The sequence below is a fragment of the Lissotriton vulgaris genome, chromosome 1_1 (genome assembly GCF_964263255.1).
Source record: "Lissotriton vulgaris chromosome 1_1, aLisVul1.2, whole genome shotgun sequence".
In the NCBI taxonomy this organism is placed as follows: Eukaryota; Metazoa; Chordata; class Amphibia; order Caudata; family Salamandridae; genus Lissotriton; species Lissotriton vulgaris.
In genome coordinates this window covers 581,457,984-581,481,510 of record NC_141685.1, presented here as the reverse complement: position 1 = coordinate 581,481,510, position 23,527 = coordinate 581,457,984, and the positions used below count along the sequence as shown (strand labels likewise).

The window sequence follows — 23,527 nt, the reverse complement described above, 5'->3', positions numbered from 1 at the left end:
TCCAGGTTATCTACAACTCTTTCCAAGCACATAAGCAAAACACCCTCTGTAAAAACACAGTGGTTTATTGAACATTTACAACGTTTACACCATCAAATATTAATTAAACTCCACATTTTAAGACGGAAGTGCACACAAATAAATCGCCTTCAAGACTAGAACATCACAACACCGAGGACAAAAAAACACAACTGGAGAACAGCAATACCAATGGGAACACTGCTCAGCGGGTCCGTCGCCAGCTGCTCTATTGATCCATCAATGTTTGTGTCCCGGGGGGCTGCTTCACTCACAGCCGCAGCCGGGAGCCCCTGGACCGCGCGGGTGCAGGCCGGCCAGAGAGGCCCCTCGCTGGCCTCTGGGTGCGCCCTCTGTCTGTGCTCCCGGTGGGCTTCGCAGGGCTGGGACCCCCGTCTATCCTCACCAGGCCTCTAGTCTGTGCTCAGTGGTTCTGCGGACATTGCACATAAATAAACCGGACGGTTCCGAACACTGAGGAGAGAGAGTGGTCCAGGGCTCTGGGGGGCATCTACCGGCCTGAGGGGCGCCGGGGGAGCAGTTCACAGGGTCACCCAATACTGACGAATGCATCCACGTTGTCTGCACGCAGGATTATTGCATTACATTATCTTTGTATGTGTGCGTGTACATCCACGTAAGTGTGTATGTGTGTGTGTGCCTATATATATATGTGCGTGTATCTATTTATTTATTATATTTTGACAGGCAGAGAACATTTTATTCATTATATTTATGTATATAAGTACATTAATAAATAAAATACCATTCTCTGCGTGTCAAAATATAATAAATAAATAGATACACGAACGTATATATATATGCACAGACACATACTCGCACAAATATACACACTTACATGTGTGTACACGCACACATACAAAGATAATGTAATATAGTGATACTGAGAGAGAGAGAGAGAGAGAGAGAGAGACAGATAATTTGACCCCTGATCAGACAAATTAAAAATTTACCAAACCAAATCTGTTTCCGTAAAGGCACGCATGGCCACTATAAAGAGTTGTATGTAATGCGCATTTAAAAAAAATTTCAATCAATTGCTGCGTTTCGCATCCAGCCCAAAGAAGGCTCTGCTGAAATACGATCACTTCTGGGCGCTATAACCAGAGTGGTGCTCCCACACCATGACCTAAGGCTCTGGCAGTGCGCAGCAGGGGACGCTTATGAATTCACACGAAGCGTATCAGAAGGTGGGCGAAAATGTTGTGAGGGAAGGGGCCCCTCTTAAAGAGGACGAAGGTCTTGTTTTGGCCGGCCACACTGCTACTGCTTCCCCTGCACATTGAGTTCAAGGCAGGGGCCTGTGAGAGGGACCCGACACTGACACACGCGACCCCAACACCCCAGTAGACTGGCCGCAAGTGCCCCACCCTCACTATCAGCCTTTGTGTTTTACGCTGTGTATCCCGCGATACCCACCCCCCATACCCCCCCTTCTCAATTGCAGCCAGTGGGTTCAGGAATGAATCCCACCCCTCCCAACCTTGAAAGCACAGACAACTCTGGACTCTCCGGCTCTCCCCTCCCGGGTCTCTCTGGATCCTCTGGATCCACTGGACCACCCCCACCCCCACCACCCCCCACGTACACTCAGGATCTCTCTCACTGACTTCCCTCGAGAACTCGTCCACAACCCTGTTTTCCTGGCTCTGGCTGACAGAGCCCGGGCCTGCTCTGCCCCCGGGGCCCTACCCCTCTCATCCTTACTCTTGGTGCAGCCAGTCCAGCCCTAGCCTATACTCCGGAGCAGTGCCCAGGCCCCACTGCCCTCCTCACTCCCGCACTCACCAGCTCCTTCTTGCGCTTGTCCTCCTTGCCGTCGGGCCGCTTGAGGTCGGCGCGGAGGGCCTCGGCCTCGCTCTGCTCGTCCTTGGCTAGCAGGTCCATGAGGTAGGCGATGTAGCTGGTGGCCAGGCGCAGCGTCTTGAGCTTGGTGTCGGCCGGCACGTTGGGGATGCACTCCCCCAGCACCTACGAGGACAGGGGGGGGGGGGCGGGAGAGGACATGGACGGCGGGAGGGGGCGGGAGAGGACACGGACGGCGGGAGGGGTCGGGAGAGGACACGAACGGCGGGAGGGGGCGGGAGAGGACACGAACGGCGGGAGGGTGGCGGGAGAGGACGAGGGGGGCGGGAGAGGATACGGACGGCGGGAGGGAGGCGGGAAACGTGCACAGGACAGCGAGGGGGGATGGCAGGAGGAGGGACACGGAGGAAGGCAGGACAGCAGCAAGCACGGCCCGGCCGGACCAGATTCGGGGGCGTTCCCGGCTTTTGGCTGACGTAGCATGACGTAGCCAAAAGCCAAAAATTCTCGGGAACGCCCCCGAATCTGGTCCGGCCATGACGGACGCCTCTCTGTTCCAATGGCTAGCCTCCATTTCTGGAGCTAGCCAATGGGACAGAGGGCGTATTCCAAGAGTCCCTACTGAAGACTAGAGATTTCTCTGGGGGCGGAGCTTACGCTCCGTTCCCCAGTCGAAACCTAAAAAACTGAAAGTGGTGCAGTGTTGAGAGCTGTTTCAAAGATCCAGTTGGATCTCTGCTGTTAATCGTTTCTGTAGGCTGGTTTGCTTTCACTACCCTAGGACATATAGACCACCCTGGCCTTGGTCGGTCGTTTGATTGCTGGTGTTAGATTGCAACAGTACATTTATTTATTTCGGTCCTAGTTAGTCTTTGTGTGACATCCAACTTAAACGGAGATACACATTTTAGTCAAAGTATTTGACCTGGTGTGTCGCTAGGGCCTCAGCAGTCTCAGAAGTTTGTTCACTAAGAATATCCCTGTCAGGAAACTACAGTTCTCTTTTACGTCATCTGTCTGGTTATCCCACTAATAACACAAATGTCAATACATTTTGCTTTATCTTTTTATATTCATATATTAAGTTTGCTGTCTTGCCTAAAGTTGCTACTTCTGATTGCAATGTTCTATTGATGGATTACCTCTGTGAGATGTTACCATTTGAAGAAAGCCTTATGTGTTCATTATCACTACCTACAATTATTTGCTTTAAATCTTCGATCAAAACAAACCTATGCCTTTTACCTTTAGGAAAGAAATCTCATCTTAGAAAAACTACAGAGAAAAAGCTCCCGACAAAAGAAACCACCGCCAAACTGCAGCAGTCCGACATCTGGAAAATGGAGAACGAGTTCTATGAATTTGCCTTGGAGCAGTTCCAGTTCATCCGGGCACACGCGGTCCGGGAGAAAGATGGCGAACTTTATATTTTGGCACAGAACTTTTTCTATGAAAAGATTTACCCTAAATAACCCATGGAGCAAGGAACTCTGTTAGGCTAATGAACTAAACTTTGATCACGTGGTCTTATTATTTTTTCACTCAACAATAACTTGAATGCTGGTTTGTTTGAGGTGGTTTGCTATTGCACTGTGGTAAGATGTGCGGTACGCCAAGGGAGAGGGATCTAACAGATGCTGTCGATCAAGTTCTCCTAACAAATCCCTCTGGTCATAATTAATGTCCATCACCTGAAGAAGTCTACATTTCAGTTACAAAGCTGCAGCACTCAACAGCTCTACTGTAAATTCTACAGTCAACAGATGTCAACAAACTGCTCTAGTGGCTGCTGTGGTTCTCCCAGCAGCTGATTTTCCTGCAGATGTACGTGAAGACGAACCCATATTTTTCCTCTTACTTCTAGAATTCGGCTGTATACAATTGCGATTATTTATAGTGTTATGAAATAGTCAACATCGGTGCTTTTTTATTTTTTGTGAAATGACATCACGTGGAAAAAGTTGGAACGTTAAATTACTGAACCAATATATGGTTGCAGCTGTGGGGCTTCCCCATATTTACATGGGGGATATGTTATTAGAAATAATTTGTGGCACTGATGTTCGAGGCGCAAATAGAGAAATAGGGAAACATGATTTGCAACTGAAGCGACCCTCCCCACCACCAATATCGTTTCCCTTGTCCACCGCCTTTAATCGAGTTTAGATAAGGCTAATAATCGTGTTTGTTTCTGCTGCAGTATAGGTAATGGCTGCAAGCACACACCAAAAAATGCCACAAAGCTTCAGTCTGCCTATGAATTGTTTCTAATAAATGTATATTCTACTGTTTGACACATGTTTCATATTTTAAATGAGGATCTGTGGTCTGGCTAAGGGTTTCCTACATTTGAAATGTGTGTTGTTTATAACAAGGTGCTTTGCAATGTATCTTAAATTACATTTTCAAAATGCTGTAAATAAAGCGTCACTCGTGTACTTGGACCAAAAGGTAAGAAAATATCAAGCTGCAATAGTTTTCACACGTTTTGGTTAAGTGGGGGTAAAATACAGCATTTGTTCTGTTTCACTCACGTTTATTAGCTGTTGTCCCTGAACAACATTTCAATGATCACCTGTACATTTTCTACGCCAAAGCGGGTCCTTAGATTTACATCTCAAAGAATGTATCTAATCCTTTCCTGTGTCACTTTTGCAGTAAAATGGTTCCAAATAAATGAATACTATACATTTTCAAGGATAAAAGCACAGTTGGGACTGTGGTAAATCTCACCAGCCTGTTTTGTCGTCATGCAGCGCCTGTGTAGCATGAGGGACGTTCACACTCAAGCATCTTGGGGTGCAAGCGGTCACATTTTCACGGATTAAGTCTTTTTTCAGACAATTGTTGATACAGAGATTTATTGAGGTCTATTCAATTCTATGCTAAAACAATTAGATGTATTCAAAACCACATGTCCTGTCCTCCGGTTGCTGCGTCCATGTAGCTGCCATGAATGGTTCCATTACACACTACACATACAAAGCTCGGTAGGCTTGCAGACACATCAAATGCCTTGAGAGGTTTCAAAAAGTCTAAAGAGCTAAATATTACTAAATCCGCAGGAACCGATCTAGTGCAAGGTAGACTAATCAACACTGAAAGGGTTTCCAATTTTGAAATGTACTTTTTCTAGTTAAGAGTCGAGAAAGGCTTTTGAAAAGGGCCCACCCAGCCATAATGTTCAGTTTGGTAATATTTGGTGTCCTTTCTGGCAGTAACTTCATAATTCTGCGACTCTAACCATCTCTAAATGTACAAGGCAAGCATCCGTATTCTCCTGCAACAATGAGCATTCGGTCAAATTCTTCATTAGCACACACAACTATCCTTCTTTTTTCTCTTTAAACAGTTTACATAGCAAAAGGGAAAAGTTCATGTCGTTATGTTATTACAACATATCAAAGTTGTTACTCTGATGCTGTAGTTAGACTTTGATTTGCCTCAGCGTTGTTAATGCCTCCATTATCTTTTCTGTTTAATCATGATTCACAAGTGAATCTACATTCACATTTTCAAATGGGGAGCAACTGGACGCACTGAGGACTGACTAAATCCTATTCAGTAACCTGGTCACAGTAGACCAGAGGGTCAGATCTGCTTTTCTTACTGATTCCTGTGTCCTATTATCAACCTATCATCAGCTACCCATAACACTACTATGATGTATCCTAAAACTGCAGGTGCAAAATTGTTCCAGATTGAAGTCTGGTCCTCTGAATAGGGAATAACATGTATTAAAGAGCATGTTATTCCCTTTTGTGATTTGGCAACTATGCATATCCACTATTGTGATCTGCAATTTGCTTCAAGTTTCACTTACTGCAAGTCACCGGAGCACATGCTCACAGCCTTTAACAGATGTTCTAATCTTATCTCGGTTGGAAACCAGTGGTTCTACCCAAAATGGGATTTGCTGTCCCATTGTGACATGGGCACAAGAAATGTAGTTTGCAGGGAATAAATACTCCGAGACTGACAATCCTCATAAAACCAAAACTTTTCGGAGCACAGATTTAGAACGAAATAATTTTTAGGGGAAAGCAACAAGATATATTGTTAAATAAAAGTTTCGCGATAATGCTACAAACGGAACTATTCCACTCATGCTACTTTCGAAATTTTAATATTTTCTGAGTTTTCAAAGCTAAATAGTTGGTGTTGCCTTGTAAAATTCATACTCGCACCTCCAGATAGCAGCTTAATATTGGGATGAATTTCCTTGCTAAGGGTTGCCTAACAGCACATGATGTGTAAAAGATCCTTTTACTCTGAGCATTTCAGTACATGTTATTTCCCATTTTATTTACTAGCCATCACGTTGAAACTCTTGGATACAGACCTTACTTTGAAGTGGGAAAATAACAAGTGTCATGTAATATGCTTTAAATGTATATTCTAAAGAAAATTGCGTTTTCAAATGTTGTACGAATTCTGTCGCTATTTCATTGTTTTTTATTATAAAAGGGGTTATCCGTTTGTATTTTGTGTGTATTTGATATAAGCCCAACGTGCATAGATCTTCTCCCCACCTTTATTTCTGTAGCCAATCAACCTCGTGTCAAGGACTGTAACATTCTTTCACTAGTTTAAAACTGCCTTCCAGTAGTGCTGGTCTAACACATGCAATTGGGAGTCCTTAATCTTTACACTATCCTATAACCACTCTTCCAACACTTTTATTTTTCACCCCACATGACTAGACCCTGGAGCACTGGGCGGTTTGGCAGAGAGATTGTTCAATCACACCACATTTACTCAATTTTTATGTTTGCTTTCTCTTTAAATTGCCTTTTGTGTGATTTAAGAACCCAATGTAGAGAAAGCCTTCGATTTTTAATGGTATTAAAAGTTTGCGTAGCCTCCAGTCAGATGGAAAGTCCGTGAAGGCATAGAAACGTGGCTAAACTGGTTTTTTTTTTCACCAAATCAAACTTCAGTGGCTCAAGTAAAATAGTAAATATGGATGTCTTAATATCAACCGTTCTCTTTTTTTTGTGTGTGTTTTTTTGCACAATGTGGTTTTCCTGGCGCCACTCTGTAAAATGTAGTTTACTGGGAATTCTTTCCTCTGCATTAGGGACATTGATTGATTTCCTTACCCACTACTGGCATTATTCGCATGGTCATACCTGGCTGTATATTAGTAATTCGTAATGTCCTGGCAGTCCATTAGAGGGCAGGCAATCCGATCATGGGTTTCCAACAGCAGAGCCATCCTAGGACATCCAAGGCACTGCTTTCCAAAACCCTTTGGTCCCATCCCTCTAAATGGGTTTGGAAACAACAAGTTTGGTGGGCAGGGCATACACCAAACTGAGAGCGATGTTTGAGATTATAATTGAACTGGAATAGTGCAAGAGTAAGAATAAGGTAGCCATTGTCCTTGATAACCCAGCCATAACTGAAATAAAAACATGTGTTGCAGCATGCACATGCTTTAGGGGTGCACCACTTCTAATCAAGTAACCAAATTGTCAAAGTTAGTAAGTATGCTGTCTGATCGTGCAATCACTTTGAGTCATTGTTCTGAGGTCTGTATTTTAGCCTCACTGAAGGGGAACCGGACACTGGTGAAAACCAGAGCGTTCACCAGGTAGTAGGGCCAGCACACTGTTCTGTAGGTGTCTGGGTGGAGTGCTGTAGTGCCAACCTGGATCATTAGCTGTTAAGTTAGCCTTTTTGTTGTTTGTATTTAGTATCTGAGCAGAAAACTTTGATTATTGGTGACCAAGAGCTGCATTATGGTCCATGAGTTCCCTTCCACTCTGTTGAATATTTGCCTATTTGAAGTTTTAAAGGGTATTTTGTACTCTTCTGTTATTTTTCTTTTGAAATATTGATTCTTCTCCTTGACATGACTGTAAACACATTTCTCTACAGCTATAGTGTGCAAGATTTTCTGAATCTTAACTTGTACACTATAGCTGTAGTGGAAGATGGAGAAAGAAATGTATCCTCATGGCAAGTTGTATCTGTGTCGCCCATCTGTGAACATGGTGGCTTAGAACAGCAGGGAAGAGTATATCCTTGTGGTCACAAGATTCTTCCAAAGAAGGAACCACATACTGTAGTGCACTGAATCAGACTATGTTAGTTATTGTAGCAGCTCTGGTAGTCCAAAGAAGCTGAGGTAGTCACAAGTATTCCTCTGTTATTCCTCTCAAATTCCATAGCAGATATCCTCATGTTAAACATTTGTAGCCTGGAGCACTCGTGAGGCAAATATTTACATCAGTGTTACTTGGCACAGGAAAGAACAAATCTCCCACCTAATCCTGGAATGGTCTATTTGGAAATAGGAGGAGTTAGAAATGGAAGCAGTTAAGCGGCCTAAAAGGTAGACCCACTTTGAGTGTTGATGTAGAAAATGAAGGTCAGGAAGTGGGTTGGAACACAGACCAGCTTACTCTTTGTCTAATCTCTCTTGGCCAGGAGCAAAATATTTGGGGTGGGGCAGGACCAGGGGCTAATCTAAAAGTGTCAGAGGGAGTTATTTTTATCAGCTATATAAAAGAGAACAGTTTGCAAAGGCACTAAATAGGAATGCGGAGCTGGAAGTCAATTCCATTTCTGTGATGAACCCAAGTAGGAAGAACATGAAACTAGCATACTACACCTTTTTAAACCCCATTTCAGAATAGTAGTTCTGGTATATGCAGAGAGTAAGAGGAGGCGGAGGAGATGATGGGGACAGATTTCTCTGAGGTTTGTTTGCCCTGCAGAACTAATATCCCTGTTCACCTCCTTGAACTCCATAAGTTATGCTTTAATGGCTTTTTTGTCACAATACTCATTGTTCACTACTGTTTCCATTAAGGAATAGAAGTGCTTGGTTTCCTTCTGCAAAAAGGGAATAATAAGATCTAACTTCCACCATTGCTTATGGAGTAGCATACAGGTTTGCCTCCACTATAATTCTTTAGCTTGCTTTGCTGTGCCATTTATGAACATCCCAAAGTTTGAAATGGTACAACCCTCTCAAGCTTCTCAGTATTGAGCCCTGCTTTCAAACATCCTATCACCCAGCGTCCCATCAGGTTGAGAATCCCAGCTGGTGGCTTTGCCTGAACTATCTTGGTACAGAGTCTCGAGAGGCTGATTAGTAGTTTTTACAATCGGATGAAAGTCAAGGTCTGAGTAATGCTATGGAGTAGTAAGAAGAAAATATTTCTTATTTGTAGTTGTTTTTATATTGCAGGAAACCTAGACCCGTGAGTAAAATGAACTTCTTAATGGGACAAGTTTGTGCATGTAAGAGCCCACCTGTACAGCCACCATCCATCTATTTTACAGGGATACCGGGGGCATTTTTACATCCTATATGACTCTGACTGGATAGTTTTTTCTTTGGTCAGACTAACAGTAAAACATTTTCAAAGAGAGAGTGTAACTGGGAATGCTTAGAATACCCATTGTTGACACTCATAATTGTTGTCAAGATGATCATAAAGAGATTGAGCAGGGTCTTTTATTTCCCTTCATATTTCCTGTCTCTTGTTCTAGCTTGTAAATAGACATTTCTGATGGTTCCTGCTTTGGAAATTGTTGCCCTTATATGTCCCGGGCATGTCTGATGATTGCATATATTTTTCTGCATCAACATCTTTTCCCAATGATTATTGGTTAAAGATAAACCCTTCTTGCTTAGTCTGCTCTCCGTCAACAGCATTCTGTTGGGACAGCTTACCTCCATTGAAGTATGTTTAATCAACTTTCTGTCACCACTGACCATTACGTTGTGCAGAAATACTCCGGGGTATAGCTTTCATTCGAAGTTACTCTTATTTTGTGACTAACTTTTCAAATGAAGTATTGAGTATATCTTGAAGGTATAAAGACTTTTTGTTGATATCTATATAGAGGTTGTGACTCTTAATAAAGGTAGGTGTTGATTCAGTGCAGTAAGTTTTCTCATGCTTCAGACATGTTTCACATTGAAATTGTTTTTTGGTCCTGAAAAGTTAGACATTATTACATTTAGCTCACTTCTGTCCTTTCAAGGAATAGGATTTTCTTGCTATGTAAACTTTTACAGGAACTATTCCTGCACTTACAGCTTACATGATTTTTTGTTATCTTATAATTCGGTTCTGCATTACTAAAACCTTTTTTTTTTGGTATACTACCTGTCTAGATCTCTTGATAAATGTTTTATAATCTAAGACCTTCACTTTCGGTGCCAGCTTAGACATAGCAACTCTTGGATGGGTATAGTACTTATTTATCAAAAAGCTAAATTTCTCTTGGTATCTTTACTTAAAGCATCAATTTAGCATTTCTCGTCTGTACTACTGCGCTTAGCGCCTTTCTGTGAATCCTCTGATAAAAAAAATTTCTTCGAAGATGTGCTGTCTGGATTTCAGGCAGAATCCTAAACCTGTTTCTGATAGTTCCAGTAAACTCCGATTCAGATGGTCTCTCTTGATGATTTAAGTCCCTATTGCGAGTCTAAGAAAGTGTTAATTGCGAGGTGCGATGCCCGGATCTTGGTTTAAATTCTATAGGTGTCTTTTGGACTCGATGATTGTAATTTCTGTTGTGTAAGTAAGTGTTCGGATGTTAATGCAGGAGATAAAAGTTCCAAACCAGTGTATGACTGAACAGGACAAACTATCCATGCTACTTAATCTTGGGAGTTGATTCTGAATATGAACATCCCAGTGCTCAATATGACCCTTCAATGAGTTCTTGTGCTATTTTATCTAAATTCCATATGACCCTTCAATGAGTTCTTGTGCTATTTAAGGGAAATGTGTAGCCTTTAACTATATGCACCCTTGCACTTTTATTTGTGAACAAGTAGGGAGGCATTTCTTGTTTGGTGCTCGGCAGGTAAGCCTTTAGCCTAAGGCCGCATGCTCCAGCTTACTCCATCACCTCTGTTAGAACATATTTGGCCAAGATAGTTTTTTTCAGGCATGTAGGGTTGCCTTAATATCCGTAGACGTGGAGTACTATAAAATTGTGTAGAACCTCTTATGAATTCCTTGGCAATTAAAGATGCAGTTATATCTCGCCAAAATGCTGAGTGCGCAACTTCAGAAAACAATAAATTCGGGATGGAACTGTGTGCAGTCACTAGTTTTAGAACAGGTGGGTATGATGACATTTGTTTTTTCTTTCATTTTTGGACCCCAAATAATTATTAAGAAGTACAATCTTGCCTTTGTTTTGCTGGCCATTCTCTTTACCCTTTCATTAGCTACACAGTCTGATTCTCTGGTCACCTATATTTGTTCAATGTTTGGCAAATGTCTCACTTGGGGTAAGATCTACTGTTCGAGTGGAATTTAAAGACACAAAGTGGCATTCAGTTTTGTGAGTTCTCATGAGAGCCGACTTACCAACAAACAACACTGTTTTGTGTAATAATTAAATGCAGTTGCTGTAAACTTTTCAGTGCAGAGCTTTGCTATTGAAAATCTGCAGAGATTGCTATGTTTCCATCAATTGGGTATTGTCCCTTTCAAAGTTATCTTAAGGTAAACATATGGCATCTTTCACACTCTGCTGCAAGATGATACTTCTAAGTTGTAACTGTAATGTCTAGATTATTAGTAGCTTAGGCATCCGGATGAAGGGTTAGTACTGTTCAAGACTTAGCATTTTCTGAACCATTTACAATCTTTCTTAATCTGGGCATGATTCTTCATATAAAATGGCTTCACCAAAGATTGTGTCCAACTTCTTTGTTGTGATACATTTTTAAAATGCCTTTTAAACCTGCATGGAGTGCTTGCAAATATTTAGTAATATTGAAAATCTGCTTTCGGGTGAAATGGTTGTGGCTCAAACACTGAGATAATCGAGAACACTCACTCAGGATGATTTTATTGAAAACTCGGAATGCAGTATCAATTGGAAGCTGTTGCCTAATGACCGTGTCATCCGTTCTGTTATCCTGTTAATAGTGTTCCAAAAACACATCTCAGTTAATTCTGCAATGCGTAAACCTAGTGAATCAACTGTGAATTCCATAAAAATAAAAAGTATCTTCTACACGATGTATCCAGAGTGGCTAAAGACCGAATTAGCAGAATGTGAGCTACAGTTTATTTTCCTGGAGCGTTGCTGTGCTCTTCAACTCTCATCCCCTCTCTAAAAGAATTAAACTTTTTCAGTGAAAAAGCGGCTTGAAACTACTCCACTAGTGCATTCTGGGACTTTTTTGAGCAACAAAATAGTTCTCGTGTCCATTCACAAAGTATAAATTGGAAGATTGATACGTGTTGAGAATTTTTTTTATATCAATCAAATTAGCGATAGTGGTGTCTCCCATTGATAATGTGTACTTTTTCTTGGGAAACATAGAGGAAGCGGAAATGTATTTGCAGTTTTCTGTTTAGATATGAGGTTGATCTGGACTATGCGTCCAAGCAAAGGACAGGTAAAGATCTTCTCGAGTGGTATATCTTTATTGTATATTTCCTGGTTTCATCACTCTGCAGTAATTCTGTATTCCATATTTCTTAAGTAACTGATGCAGCATGTAAATGACATATTGAGACTCTTCTTGTGGATGAGGCGGTACTCCCGATGCAGTAATACCACTTGCAGAATTACCTGTCTCTTTCACACATTCTGGGTATTTTACCCTAATACTTTGGGAGGGAAAGCCCAAAGGTGGCATTGGTTTGGACAATCTGTAATCGTGATTTGGGTGTTATCGATTGAATCGGATTTCCTCCTAACCCACAATAAGGGTCTATATTGTTGCGTCATACATGTGCATTGTTTTTTTTCCAATTTCGTGTTTCATTTGAAGAAAAGCAAACGCACAAATGTCCTTAAAATGTCAGTAAATGCAGTGTAATCATTGTGCGAGGAGCTCATTCTCACCTGAAATCAGTGTGCCATGTAAACAAACAAAAAAGTTACAGAAACTGTATATATGTACATATTTTCTTATAAAACTGCTATAGCAACGGCAAGAAAAGAAAGAACAGCAAGCAGTTGGGTATAGGCTCAATGTCAGGTGGGAAATATTGTAACAAAGAGAAGAAGGACAAGCGAGGCTCAACAACACTTAGACAGAGCTGTCTTTTATAAATGTTTTAGATTTCCACTAGGAGTAACTTATACTTTCACAATAATGTTTGCCCACATTTAAAACTATGATAGTAGCTTTTCACTGGATCACAAAAAGCGGTGTAAATCTTTTGCCCCTTTTATGCTGTTTGTGTAATATGTAATTTACCAAAGAGTATTTGCACCAGGGGCTTTAAGCCCAAAAACAACTTATTTACTAGGTTTGTTGTTTTCATAAGTGAATAAAATATTTTTCTTTTAAAAAGTCTATTTTAATCAGTGATATTACAGTAATACATTATACATTTACTTTATTTTTTCTATTTAACAAGGATTATTTGTGAATCAGAATTGCCTTTGTGGCTGAAAATGTATCTAAGCAATCCCTACTGATTTTAATGGAATTTTTTGCACTGGTAGACATTTCTGGTATAGACTGGAGAAAATTCTGTTTGCTTTATTCCATATTACACAAGCAGCAGATGTAGTAAAGTTTTGATATGTGACATGGCCACTGTGCTAATGCATTGTGACAATTGTTGTTACTCGAATCATCCTGTCTATTACATCTGGTATTTAAAGAGGCAACTTGATGATGCAGGCCTTCCTCAATACTCTGTGGAAGAACCCTGTTGAAAATAACCCGCTTGAAACCACTGCCATTTACAATTGTACTACTTAATGTGCTGTTATCTTTAAGGATTTCCAAGCTTTGAGGCCAGTCAGCTTGGTTTTCATGCCAAGCCAACATGTTTAACAAGTTGATGAAACATCTGTCATATTGTCCTTTTTCTGCGGAATGCACAGATTCTGCTCCTATTACATTCATAAATTCTGCTGTGAGAATTACTGAAAGAGTCTGAATGTAAATCTCTATAAGCGAGAAATGTAATTTAGTTAATTTCTTTAATTTACAAACTGCGACACAGTGCCTTTCCCTTTCTTACTCTGTTTTGATACTTTACATCCGTTTGTTTTTTCTGTGTAAGGAACTCATTCTTGCAGTTTAAACCAAATCTAACCCAATGTAGGAATTCTTTATATAGAGCTATTACACTTGTTTCTCCTTGCTATGACTGCCCCTTCGTTGTTGAAATGTCTCAGATGATTACCTGATACAGACTCTGTCAAATAAATGCCCGTTGGGAAGGAAAATACTTTGATTGTTAAATTTGTTTTTCCTCATTGCGGTTGGAATGTCAGATGTTTTCTTAGATGTGTGCCTTTTTATGTTGAAACCTGACTGGTTGCTAAAATACTTTTTGTGGGCATTCTGAGAGCTTCCCTGGGAATGCATTCCACTCACTGCTTACAATTGACTTCATGATTTGTACCTCACGTTTTCTGGCTTTCTATTTGTTAGCTTTATTTGTTGTAGGCTGTCCAGCATGTTTTTGTCTCTCCGATGGAGCATAGCTTGTCCACCAGCGTTCATTGTATTCTTCCGTGAGTCCTCGCTTTCTGTAAACAGGCCTTTAAATTTTGTTCTCATCTTGTCACATTTGCTGTGTGTTCAGTAACGGAGGTCAAATGTCAGGCTCTGTCTTCCAAAGAAGCTTAGTGTTTACTTTTCTTTCTCTGACTTCAAAGTGAGAGTATTTGTGTGACAATATGGCCGGGTCCTGGGAAAGAAAAGGTTTTCTTCTAGCACACAACATTTAAATGTCTGTAAATGAACTGTGTAAGTATTCCAGAATATATTGGAATTAGGAAAGTGCAAATTGAGCACATTTTTTATAATTCGGAAGTGTGGAAACAAATAATTTAATAGGATCAAAGCAAATCAGTGCATTAGGTGATTCCATTTCCACACATCATTTGGGCACTGTATAGTGTTATCAGTAGAACTGTATGTGCATATGTAATGGTAATTTCAATTGAAAATGTGTTGTCTGTAATGGCAGTGTGCGAACATACCATACATATGCCACACTAAGCCACTCTACTCCACACCACGCCACTCTTTGCCACTTTACTGTAGGCAGCTTCTCTCTGCTCTACTCCAGTCTATGCAAAAACAACAATTGATGGGCAGAATGTTGCACAATGGCAAAACATTCACCCCCAGTCATAGATCTAGGTTTAATCCTTTGTTACTTTGCTCACCAAGCCACCCCAGTTCAGACATGGTCATTCGCTAATCAGTCCCGACCCTGTGCCCCATGAGAACAGTCTAGCCCGAACTGCCAAGCCATGTCCTCCCTGGACCGGAATCAAGCATCCTAGGACCGGTTTCTGGCTATCAGCCTTCATCAACCAGGATAGCTCGATTCCAGTGGCATGGAGAGCACGGGACTTACGTCAGGGCATACCCGTCCCACTCGGGGTGACAAATGCAAAAACAGCAATTGATGGACGGAATGTTGCACAATGGCAAAACATTCACCCCCAGTCACAGATCTGGGTTTAATCCATCGTTACTTTGCTCACCAAGCCACCCCAGTTCAGACATGGCCATACGCAAATCAGTCCCGACCGTGTCCCCCATGGTAACAGTCCAGCCCGAACTGCTAAGCCATGTCCTCTCTGGACTGGAATCAAGCATCCCAGGACCGGCTTCTGGCTATCAGCCTTCATCAGCTAGGATAGATTGACTCCAGTTGCATGGAGAGCACAGGACATCCATAACTTTCCATTCTCACCCTCGTTTGTTTGATGCAATATTAGCATCATTGAAATAAAAGGAATTCCCTTTTCTTGTCAAGGTGAGGTGCCCACCCCCAGCATGGTTGCTACTGAAGAGAAATGGGTCTCTCTTACATTACTCTTTCTCTCCTGCTGTAGGCATCTTGGAACCGTGTCATATTAATCTTCAAGAGGCGTGAGCGTTTCCCTGTTAGTCCATCTTCTATTTCCACCACTTTCCCATTTTAAGTTGTAAGCCTCAAAGCTACATATTTGGACTTAATCTGGACTTCACAACTGCAACTTCTGGCTAATGTCCCTGTGCTGCGGCTTGAGTGACAGTCTGCAGCAGGCCAGCAGCAGCAGTACTGCGCATGAGGATTGCAGGCTAGCACCTAGCCCGAGCATGCGCGCTGCTAACCTGACAATAGAGGGACCGAGGGGGTGCTGCTTTAGCCGGGCCGCAGCAGCCCCCTTGATTTCTTAGGCACCCAGGGCGAGTAGTCAGTGTGCCCCCCTTAGCCAATCTTGGCGCTGCATGCAGCGACAGGATTGGCTGGTCCCTCCGCGCAGCAGGGCAGGCAATCCATTATTGAACGCCGCGCGTGGGTGGTGGCACACTGCCTCACTGCACTGCATATGGCCAATCACTGTGACTTCATCATGTGAAGTCATGCAGTGATTGGCCATTCGGGACGTGTGCGCGCCATGATGTTTGTTTCTGTAGTAGTGTTCTAGTCTGTCTGTTCTAGGGCTCAAATCGCCACGTGCGCGCAGGCAGCAGCTAGCTAGCAGCAGACCCCTGCGTCCGACTGACTGACTGACTAAGACTTACTGGAGCCTGGCTGAGAGTCTAGCCCATACTTGAATGATACTGGGTATTTAAATCTTATTATCTTAATTAGAAAAGGGCTTAAGCTTACTTTACCGAGTTTGCAACATTTTGTCCGAGTGTTGTTAATATTTTATACGAAACGACGTTTAAACTAGTAAAAAAAACAGAAATGAAGCATCCATCGCCGATCGGATTAGAATATTTTGACTTCAAATGCCGGCCCTGCCCGGCCCATCTGTAAATGTCCCTTCCTCTGGTGGTTATTGTGTGGAATTTTAGTTTGCGAGCTAAACATCATCTGCGCCAGCTTGTCACCCACGTACAACATGCACAACACCCATTTTAGGTATCATGGTCTCCCTGTCCACGATCGATCACCAGCGTGCCCCTCTGACCCAGCAAGCATCCTCCGCGCACCCTGGCTCCCCCTCCCTCCCCCTCATGAGCATAACCCTTACTGTCCCCATGACCCCATGACCCTGTCCTTGGGAGTCACGCCTGCGCCTGACCAGCATCTCCTCTCCTCCCATGAATGCCCCTCTGTTGATAAACCTTCCCTCCGCGCTCGATTGTCCACGCGGCATGAATACCACTCCTTTGATGACCCCTTCCCCCGTGTCCAGCTGTCCACACAGGTCCGAGGCCATCGCCTAAGCCGGGAGATATCATTTACTGCCCCTTATTGTATGAGGTCGCTCTCCTTCAAAGGACCCTCTATTGATCCAGGCCTCCCCACCCCCTGGGATATGATCAGGCGCACACATCCTAAGACTCGACGGAACACTCAGCTGCGTGATGACCCCCTCCTCTTATCAGCAGGTTGAGGACCTCTATTGTGGAGGTATATGGGGGTGGGATTGACACGAGGATCACGGGGATGTCTTTTTCCTGGCTTCACAATGTTCTGATTATAATAAAGAAAGGTCACATGCCATAAACCAGTGTATAAGAGGCCAGGCCTCCGAGAGGCTGTTAGAGCACCTCGAGACGATACCTTGTTGTCTGATCTGATGTGTTCTGCTCCGTCGGAATAAACTTCTGTTTCCTGCCTTCTGGTCTCCGGCGCCTGCCTCATTGCTTGGTAATTTGAATGGTACAAGGGCGGTTAGCGCCGGGCAAATCTTGAGAAAGGTCCTAGCCCTACCTTTTTCTACAATTGGCGTCCCAAAGCGTGGGGCCCATCAGCGACACGTGGATCCAGTGGGAGAGGTCCCAACGACAGAGTGAACGACTGCAACGATCGGGAAGAGCTCGTGTCCGATAGACCCTCGTCTGACAGCCGATCATCCGACCTTCACTAGTTCTGAACAGACCTCTCTCGAGTGATCTACGGTCCTGACTGGGAACCATCAGGAGTGCCACGGGCATCACGAAGGAGAGAGGACGATCGGGCGCTGGATCCAGAGGACAGGAAACCGTCCATGCGGTCCGGGTAAGGTCGTGTAAACACGACGAATTGAGAAAAGATTGTTTTTGTTTGGATAATACTAGTATTACGCTTTGTTGAAACCCTCTGGAGATTCACCGTCTGCAAACGGAGAAAATAACAGGCTCTCTCTTTGCAAGCAGTGAAGGATAGGTAACGCAGACTTTTGTCCCCATTGTAATCCGTCGTGCCTATCTTCCTCCCCCACTGTTGTCCCGAACTGTCGTTCGTGGATTATTGTCTGGAGATTCTTTGTCTGCAAACAGGGAAGAACAAGGTCTCTCTTTGCAGGTAGAGAAAGGGTGGGTAACGCAAACTTTTCGTACCCACTTATTCTCCCCACTGATTGTTTGATTGACCGATTGTTCGGTATTGGTTCATTTGAGGTATTCACCGCCGGCAAACAACGGAGAATAGAAATATTCTGTCTAGTCTTTGCCCGCCGTGATAAGATAGGTAGTGCAGACTTTTGTCCCCGTTGTAACCCGTCATGCCTATCTTCTCCCCACTGGTTGGTAGCCTGTACAGCCCGGACCGCTTATTAGAGATGGCCCATCCAGCTCCACTGGAGGGCACCCCTAATAAGGACATGTTCACTAAGCATGGACTAGTCGCCATAGCTTATACTAAGTTATGGCATAAATATACAAAGAAGAACCCTGAAAGTCAGTGGCCACTGATAGGTTCCTTTGATGATCATAAAATAAAAGCATTAGAAATAGCGCTCCAGAAAAATAAGACTACGCCCACTATGCTCGACAGTATCGGCATGTGGCGGAAAGAAACGGAACAACGAAAGAAAAGAGAAGAAGCAAAGATAGGGAAAGAATTACGAAAGGCAGCCCACCTAGCCGCAAAGCAACTAGAAGAGGAAATAAAAGAAAGAAAGGAAGCTACACAAAACCAAGAATCAGGGTCGACAGGTCAATGTCCTGTTAGGACCCCCTCTGCACTCTACCCTGAATTGCCCTCCAAACAGCGGGCGAACGATGAGTTACTACTAGGTCCCCCAATCATCTACATGCCCCCTCCGTATGCCCCCAGCCAACAACACTCGCAGGCCCTAAATGCAAACGAGAACGACCTCAGCGCTAGTGCACCGGCCCTCACGGCCTCCGCACCAGCCACATTAACAACCTCGTCAGACGACCCCGAGGCTAGCAAACAACCACCAGCCAGGCCAAATAGGTTGAGCAAAGATGAGCGGGATGGGATCGACAAAATAGCAAAGACATTAGTAGAACGACGGGAGAGCGAAGAATATACAATGAGCATATATAATTCACATGCCGACAGCCACAGACGGCATTTCATTTTGCGATTCAGCTACCACACCCTGAACGCATATGAAGATAGGTATCGAAGTAAGGGCCCCGTTAAACTAACAACACTGTATAGGAAGATTGATGTTGGAGATGGGACTGAATGTGAGGCGACGGAGCTCTTCATGCAGATGCTTGAGGTCTTCCGCCACCTCACGGAACAAAAACCAGAAACCAAGGTTACAGTCCCTGAAACGACCTCAGTAGAAGTAGCCAATACTATGATGCCCATCAGAGAGGCGGCCCCTTACTGGATCCCGCCACGTGGCCAGGGAACAAGCGATGATATTAATAATGCAGATGCAAAAGGGAGGGTTGTGTACAATTGGGTTTACCAACCTTGGGACCGACAAGATATCCTAACCTTTAAACAAACTCTGCCCGGTTTAAGAAAGAACCCGACAGCATTTTATACCGAATTAGGCACAGCCTTGGGTTCGACAATAATGACTTTAGCGGACATTGACTTGTTCTTTGGGTTATGCCTGCCAGCTGACGTGTGGAAGCAAATCCGGAAGGCTGACCACAGGGATCTGTTTGGGCATACCTGGGACCAACTCGGTAAATTAGATAGACAACGAGAACCTGGAAGGAAACCAGTAAAAGACATACTAGAACTCCCAGACAAACTAGTTCAGAAGTTAAAGACACTGATCCCAGAAAGAAAGGTAGACTGGTCGATAGTCACGGCCTGTCGACAGAAACCCCAGGAAGATGTGTCAGAATACTTCTCCCGGTTCGAGACAGTGTTCTCCGACTACAGTGGCCAAGACATGACCACCGCAACCGGACAGCACCTGTTTGTACAAAATTACGTAAAAGGCCTAACACAAGAGGTCTCCCAAAAGCTGCAGACGAGTGAGAGTAGTTGGGGGGCCTCCAAACCCGCAGCTATCCTTCAGATGGCTCAGTATTACGAGCACCAAAAGAATGAGAATGATAGGGCGTCCGAGAAAAAGAAGAAAGATTTAAAAGAAAGGGTAATGATAGCCCAGATACAAGGTATAACGGTAGGACGGGAACATCAAAGGGGGAACTACCAATCAGCCACCCCCAGAGATCTACCTCCTAAAGATCACACTCCCACACCCCACACTGGACGTAGAGACATTAGCAATGACCAATGCGCCTTCTGCAAAGGGTTCGGCCATTGGAAATCCCAGTGTCCGGTTCTGCTAGAGATGAATAGAAATAGGGACTCCAGGGATGTGGCAGGTGGTCCGAGAAATAGAGTACAAGGACGAGGGCACACCAACGACACCAACAATGACAGATCAGGGAGACTGAACACATTTGACCGTCCCCGACAGAACCAATATCAGCTGTCCGAAGGTGAAAATGCCCCCGACTTTGCATAGGACTGCCAGGGGCAAGGGAGGGATCCAGTCGAGCTCTGTGTTGACCAGCAAGGTCCTTATGTCACCGCTAAGGTCCTGGGTACAGAGTCTCCATTCTTGGTAGACACTGGGGCGACACGTAGTGTGTTATCAAAACGACTGATTCCAAGGGCACCCTTGTCTGGCTCACACATAACGTCGATAGGTTTCGATGGAATGCCCTCCACTAACCCCCTGTCCGTACCTATTTCCTTTAACCTGGAAAACAACACCACTGACGCGACATTTCTGCTTTCCTCCAACTCCCCTGACGCCATAATGGGCATTGACTTACTGAAACATTTTCGAGCTACCATTAGGTGTTCCCCAGATGGAATACGAGTCATCCTGTACGACAACCCAGACATGCCCAGATCCCGTCCCCCACGACACATGTGCCCCATAACTGACGCTGACATGTCCTTGCTTGACACCCTGCCTCCGTACCTATGGGCCAAAAATGACTCTGATGTGGGGCGAATGATGATTGATCCTATTCACATAACTGTACGACAGGACGCTATGCTCCCGAAACTCCCGCAATATCGGATATCCCCAGAGGGTGAGAAGGCACTGGTAGCGATCATTCAGTCTCTGGTAGATGCAGGAGTGGTTGAAGAGGTGGTTAGCAACGTCTGCAACAGCCCAATCCTACCTATTGTTAAGAAGCAAGGTGAAGGAGATGAGAAAGCGTACCGCTTCATCATCGACTTACGAGAGATTAACAAAGTGGTTGTACCCCAATATCCTGTAGTCTCCGATATCACCACCATTCTGACCCTCATCCCGTCCACTGCCACCACCTTCACTGTTATCGACCTTAAGAACGCGTTTTTCTCTATCCCCATCCATCCAGACAGCCGTTATCTCTTCGGTTTCACTTTAAAATCCCGCTCGTACCGATTTTGTAGAGCTCCCCAGGGGTACACCGAAAGTCCCAGCATTTACAGCCAGGCCCTCAAAAGGCAGCTGGATGCCTTCCAGCTGCCAGATGGAGTGGTGTTGATCCAATATGTCGATGATATCCTTTTGGCGGCCGACACCACCCCGCTTGCAACAACAGCCACCGTCCAACTCCTACACTTTCTTGCAGAAAATGGCCATAAAGTCTCCAAAAAGAAGTTACAGTTCTGCCAGCCACAAGTGACTTACCTAGGCCATCTTCTGTCCAAAGAAGGGAGGAAACTTACACCCGACCGAATCCAAACCATCCTAGACACCCCCATCCCAAAAACACAAAAGCAGGTCCGCTCTTTGGTTGGCCTAACCTCTTTTTGCAGACAGTGGTTACCTAACTTCAGCCTCATTGTAAAACCCCTACTTGCCCTATTAACCAAAGATGCCTCCTTCCCGCTCCCTTGGACCCCTGAGTGTCAAGCATCCTTTAAGGAATTGCGAGATGCCCTCTGTTCAGCGCCTGTCCTAGGAACCCCGGATTACTCCAAACCCTTCTCCCTCTTCACCCACGAAAGGGAGGGGTGTGCATTGTCTGTCCTAACACAATCAATTGGTCCTAAGCAGCGCCCTTGTGCCTACTTCTCCGCCACTCTTGATCCTGTAGCCAGAGCTTTGCCTGCCTGCCTTCGAGCAGTAGCTGCCGCTGCTGTCTCTATCCGTCAGAGCGAAGGAATCGTACTTTCCAATTCCCTCACTGTGCTAGTACCCCATGCAGTCGACACTCTCCTGAACCAAACCAAGACTCAACACCTGACTAGCGCACGACTGACAGGGTACCAACTGACGTTACTTGCACCCCACATCACACTAAAGAGATGCACGACTTTGAATCCTGCCACATTGTTGCCCCTGCCTGAAAATGACCCCGACGTTCCGCCCATACACGACTGTGTGACCCTCACGGACGAACAAACCAGGAGTAGGGTTGACCTCCGAGACACTGCTTTCACTGACCCCGATGGAGAGCTATGGGTAGACGGCTCATGCATCAAACTCCCCGATGGCACCACTTCAGCTGCCTATGCAGTAACGACAGCCCGAACAGTAGTTGAGACAGCCTGCATCACACAACGATCTGCCCAGGCAGCAGAACTGATAGCCCTCACACGAGCATGCATCATAGCCACGGGGACCACCGCGAACATATACACGACAGCCAGTATGCCTTCGGAGTGGTCCACCATTTTGGACTCCTGTGGAGGGAGAGGGGATTCCTGACGTCCCACGGCACCCCAATCCTCCACGGAGATCTAGTCTCCGCCCTGATTGAAGCAGTTCTCCTCCCCAAACGATTAGCGGTGATCAAATGTCAGGCACACAAAAGGGTGACAGACTTAGTCGGACAAGGGAATGCACTGGCCGACATCACTGCACGAACCACAGCTGAGAATAGGACGGTGACACACATGTATGTGACCAGGTCACAAGCAGAGAAATGGAGTGACACAAGGGTAATGATCAGAGATATTCAGTCGGCCAGCACCCCTCACGAACTGACTAAGTGGGCAAGGGTGGGTTTGAAGGACGAAGAGGGCTGCTGGCGAACGAAGGATGCAAACAAGTGGTTGCTGCCCGACTCATATCTGATCCCCATACTGACGATGGCACATTCCCCCGCACACATAGGATCTGCACCCATGATCGAGCTCATTTCCAAAGTCTGGCACAACGACAAAATCCCCGACTCAGCCAGACACCTAGTCCAGCAGTGCCTTATCTGTCTGCAACACAACCCCGGGAAAGGAACTGTGGTACCCCGGGGAGGGTTTGGGACCCCCAATCACCCCTTTGAGGTCCTTCAGATGGACTACATCCAACTAGAGAGATGCCAAAGCTTGAAGTATGTACTAGTCATCGTATGTGCCTTCAGCAAATGGGTAGAGGCCTATCCAACCCGTGACAACACTGCCATGACTACTGCCAAAGTACTACTGAAAGAATTCTTCCCTCGCTATGGCCTTTGTCGAATTTTATGGAGCGACAATGGCCCCCACTTCATAGCTGAGGTTATCCAACTAATCCTAAAGGGGTTGGGGGTGAAGCAGAGGTTTCATGCGGTCTTCCACCCCCAATCCGCCGGTCTGGTGGAACGCCATAATGCCACACTGAA

The 23,527-nt window shown here is 44.6% G+C and overlaps 1 protein-coding gene across 1 annotated transcript in view; it reads left to right on the top strand.

The window, feature by feature from the left end:
- Nucleotides 1-6,326, top strand: part of HS2ST1 (heparan sulfate 2-O-sulfotransferase 1) — a 357,064-nt gene extending 350,738 nt beyond the window's left edge. Inside the window, exon 7 of the mRNA XM_086953973.1 lies at nucleotides 3,097-6,326. Coding sequence (XP_086810099.1) covers nucleotides 3,097-3,317 — 221 coding nt within the window. The 3' untranslated portion in view covers nucleotides 3,318-6,326. The remainder of the gene's footprint in view (nucleotides 1-3,096) is intronic.
- The last annotated feature ends 17,201 nt before the right edge of the window (nucleotides 6,327-23,527 follow it).